This window comes from Littorina saxatilis, linkage group LG3, assembly GCF_037325665.1.
Source record: "Littorina saxatilis isolate snail1 linkage group LG3, US_GU_Lsax_2.0, whole genome shotgun sequence".
Lineage (NCBI taxonomy): Eukaryota > Metazoa > Mollusca > Gastropoda > Littorinimorpha > Littorinidae > Littorina > Littorina saxatilis.
Window position 1 is genome coordinate 2,860,724 of NC_090247.1, and position 5,000 is coordinate 2,865,723.

General features: G+C 38.1%; 1 protein-coding gene across 1 annotated transcript in view; it reads left to right on the top strand.

Annotated features, from left to right (window-relative positions):
- LOC138961391 (scavenger receptor cysteine-rich domain-containing protein DMBT1-like) overlaps positions 1-5,000 on the top strand; it is a 16,237-nt gene that overhangs the window by 5,028 nt on the left and 6,209 nt on the right. Inside the window, exons 5-6 of the mRNA XM_070333005.1 lie at positions 908-1,110; positions 1,823-1,988. Coding sequence (XP_070189106.1) covers positions 908-1,110; positions 1,823-1,988 — 369 coding nt within the window. The remainder of the gene's footprint in view (positions 1-907; positions 1,111-1,822; positions 1,989-5,000) is intronic.

Genomic DNA, 5,000 nt, shown 5'->3' on the forward strand with positions numbered 1-5,000 from the left:
AACCCTAATCCTAACCCTTACCCTAACCCATGGTTCGTTCGGTCAAAGGGTCGCATTTTTTAAGTCAAAGATTGGCGCATGCGCATTGACCGCATTGAGAGGGATTGTTCAGTTCGTGACACCGGCTCCTGATATGGACCACCTCCTGTTCTGACAAACTGACGGTGTTAGAGCGCTCAACACAACTGATTTCATTCCCCGCATGGATAACTTGCACGTTACGCTTATCGGTTAACTAAAGAGAGACCAACTACCAAGCGCAAAATGAAACTTCTTAGCAAAAAAACAAGCTAGTACCAGCATAAAACAAAAAGTGATCCATATTCGGGCCCCTTCCCCAATTAGAGAAGTTATGGTATCGCCGAACAACGGAGTTACTAACACGAGGTAAGACAGGTGTGCGCGTGAAAAGTTTGAGTCTTATTCGAACATTACAAAATGATTCGTGAACACCGTACAAAGTTGATCAAACCGAATGAAAGTGATGAAGGGAGGTAAATTGGCATCGTGGAGACATAGCTTTTCGTTAAAGTGTCGACGATATTTACAATGTTTTGAATTGTGCTAGCAAACCCAGTCTGATCTGCGGGTCTGGTCATCATGCGTTGTTTTCGTAACTTCTGTATAAAATGATATAAACCTTCAGCAACGAACAAAAAGAAAAGAAAGAAAGGTTGGAAAAATGAAGAATTACGATACAAACGAACACAGGCAGAAGTAAAGGAAGAAGGAACAAAATGTGATCCAAATTTAATCAAAACGTCATCGTTTTCTCATTAGGATGAACAGGTAAGCAGCAATACCGAGATCGGTTCTTTTGATGATGACGATGCTGGTGCCGCTGACGATGATGGCAAAGATGACGACAATGATGACGACAATGATCATTAGGTGTCTTTCCATTCAGGCAAACCCCTGTAGTACTAGGAGCGGCATATCACGGGGAGGGGAAAGGACCCATCTACTACTTCGATCTCATGTGCATGGGAACGGAGAAGGACATCTTCCATTGCCCCGGCGCTCTCATGGCTGACGTCAACATGGAATGTCGTCACGACAATGACGTCAGCATCGACTGCGAGCCTATGAAACCAAGGACTGCACGTATAGGTTGGTTTGAACATACCATAAAAGAGAGAAAGTTCATCCTCATTTATAGGTTTCTAATGCACAACGCAACTACACACTCAAAGCATTTCACCCGTGGTCAAGAAGTGTTCAATATTAACTCTGTCCATCAACAATTTGGTTATATCCTCTGAACATGCAATTACATTTTAAGGAATGAATTAAATATTTAAAGTCAATTTGATTGCTTTTCACCGCGATTTGTTTCACCACACTACCACATTTCTCACTGTATGTAAAGTTATGTACCTTTCATCAGATTTCTTGAATTCGGGACCCTCTTCTTTAATCTATTCTCACACGTTAAAAAAACCAAAAAGGGATCTATCTTCACACGTTCATAATTGCATTTGTCATCTTAAAACACGGTTCTTGTTAGCTATAACTTTACCAGTCGACGTGGAATTCTCCTGATATTTTGGCCAGAAGATCCATCAAAGATATATGCACAGCCTGGCGGTCACCTTACGATTATATATTTTTTCTGATGATACGACGAAGTCACCGAGAGAGACTTGGGAGAAGTGACACAATGTTTTTTGTGACGTCTTCTCCAACTAGATTTTGCTTATGACGTCAGATATGTCATTTTGGAATACAGGGCCTAGACTAGAAGTCTTGGTTTATTTAGTCGGTGTCGTTTCTCATTAACATCATACCGACATGCTTTTCTTTTTCATTATGTTCTCCTCAGATTCCGCGCTAAAGGTGATAGCAGCCCGCCTGTCCGGGGGATCCAGACCCACGAAGGGACGACTGGAGGTACAGGTTAACAACAGTACATGGGGAACTGTCTGTGACGACCATTTTGACACCAAAGACGCAATTGTTGCCTGCAGAATGCTGAACATGATTAAAGGGTCAGTCTTTCTTTATATTGGAACAAAAAGCGAAGTTAAAAAAAAAAAAGAAACAAGTCGCGTAAGGCGAAAAGACAACATTTAGTCAAGGTCAGTCAAACTCACAGAATGAAACTGAACGCAAAGCATTTTTTCTGCAAGACCGTACACTCTTAGCATCGTCTGTCCACCGCTCGTGGCAAAGGCAGTGAAATTAACAATACAGAAAAGCGCGGTAGCGGTTGCGCTGAGGAGGATAGCCCGCTTTTCAATATCTCAATTGTTTTTAACTCTCTGAACGTGGTTTTAATCCAAACATATCATATCTATATGTTTTTTGAAACAAGAACGGACAAGGAATAAGATGAAATTGTTTTTAAATCGATTTCGGAAATTTCATTTTAATCATAATTTTTATATTTTTAATTTTCAGAGCTTGTTTTGAATCCGAATATAACATAATTATATGTATTTTGAATCAAAAAATGATGCAAAATACGATAAACGTAATTTTGGATCGTTTTATAGAAAAATAATTTTAATTACAATTTTCAGATTTTTTATTTTTTTATATTTTTTATACATTTTATTTCCTTTATATACACATAAACACAGCATAACATACATCATACACCGAGTTTATCAACAAAGCGTATACACACGTACATACCTAGACAAGACACAGACATAGACAGTAGGGTGGGTTGTTGAAAAAACAGGGGATATGGAAGGGGGGGGGGACTGAGGTTGTGGGGGGGGGGGGGAGGGGGGGGGGGTAACCGAGGTTGGGGGAGGGGAGGGGGGTAGGTGGGGACGGTGGTCACAATTTAGCCTCCAAGTATACATGGGGTTTAATTATCGGCATAAAAGTACTGTATAACCTGTTATGAGTAAATGGGTCAGGGGGTATCACATTCAAAAATGTTCATACGAAATCAATCAATACAATTATTCTATAGCATCAATAAAAAAAGTGTCTATATAAACACCACTCTTTTTCAAATTTACCATAATAATTATTTACACTAGCATTATACTTTTCGATCAAAAACCTTTCTTTAACAATTTTCACAAAAACATTTAGTGTTGGGACTGTCTTATTTAATTTGGCTCCAAATATACTTTGTTTGGCAAGGAGAATAAACAAATCAAAAACAGCATCCGTATGAAAGTTGTCTAAATACCCTAAAATGACAAGCTCTTTTGACAAACTCAAATTACTGCAATATGTGAAATTTTGACATAACCATTCTGTGAAATCAGACCAAAAAAGCTTAACTCTTGTGCACTCCCAAAACAAATGTATTAAGGTTTCCTCTTCCTGTGTACAAAAGCTACATAGTGATGTGTCGGAAATTTTCATCAAAAATAACAGGCGTTGAGTGGGAAAAATTCTATATAGTATTCTATATTGGAACCACCTTAGGTATGTGTCTTGTGTAGTTCGCCTTATTGTCAGAAATACCTTTCCAACATTTACATCAAAATTCAATAAATTAGCCCATTTTTCCATGCACTGTAGATTGCCATCATTTTTCACAAGATAGGTATATATATGTTTTACTCCACCTTTAGCTATTTGTTTCCATACAACATCATCACCAATATGAAAAACATTGTTTAAAACTGCATCTAACTTTAGTCTTTCATGAAAATTCTTAACTGAGCGCATAACGCCCTCGAAAAAAACAAAATTCAGTTGTAAATTTGGATGTTTCAATTTAAAATCGTTATATGACAAAAACCCATCAGCTCTCATCAAGTGACCGACTGTAATAATGCCATTTTCCATCCAATTCCTGTTAAAAATAACCTTTTTATCTATGCAAATATGTACATTATAATACAGACGCTGTGAAGCAAAATCACTCAAGGAGATGGGGACACATTTGCATGCAAAATGTTTGTAATGTTTGAAAACATCTCTCCAGAAAGGATTCTGAACTCTTTGCATCAATATGTTTCCAAACTCACCTCCTCTCTTGTGAATGTTATGTACAAGTGGACACAGAGCTTTCAGAAGTTTAGTTACTTTTCCTTCACTACAAAGGACTCGCTGTAACCATGATATCTTCAGAGCTGACAAAAAGCATTTCAAATCCACCATTTTAAGCCCACCCTCTTCAAACGACTGATATGCTGTTGTTCTCTTTATTCTATCTTTCTTACCATTCCATAGAAATGAAAAAAATAACCTATTCAAATCAAACAAAAACTTATCATCAGGGTCTGGTAAACTCATAAACAGATGAGTTAACTTAGACAGCGCCAAACTCTTAATAACTGTTATTTTTCCAAAGGGTGTTAAATTTCTTCTGGACCAGGACCTGAACAAATTCTCAATTTCTACCAATTTATGTTCATAATTTTCAGATTTTTAATGACCAAAGTCATCAAGTAAATGTTAAGTCTCCAAGCTGAAATGCAATACCAAAGTCCGGCCTTCGTCGAAGATTGCTTTGCCAAAATTTCAATCAATTTGATTGAAAAATGAGGGTGTGACAGTGCCGCCTCAACTTTTAGAAAATGCCGGATATGACGTCATCAAAGGATTAAGACATTTATCGAAAAAATTCAAAATATTCTGGGGATATCATACCCAGGAACTCTCATGAAAAATTTCATACAGATCGGTCCAGTAGTTTACTCTGAATCGCTACACACACACACACACACACAAACACACACACACACACACACACACACACACACACACACACACACACACACACACACACACACACACACACACATAAAACTTGACTAAATGTAAAAACACGTTGAGTCCAAATTGCTGCCAGGACGCACTTTTTAGGGTGGTTTTCCCAAAGTGGCTAAAAATCTTAAACGTACTTCAATAGAGATTACACCTTGTTCTATTTTAACTCACATTGGGAAGTCCAATAGTTTAGTTTGTTTGTTTATGCTTTACTGTGTACACGATCATGTGTAGCACCACTATTGTGTCCAGGCTTTTGCAGGGGGATAAGAGCAGCCCTCCGCTTGGACACACCAACAGTCAACCGTTCTGTG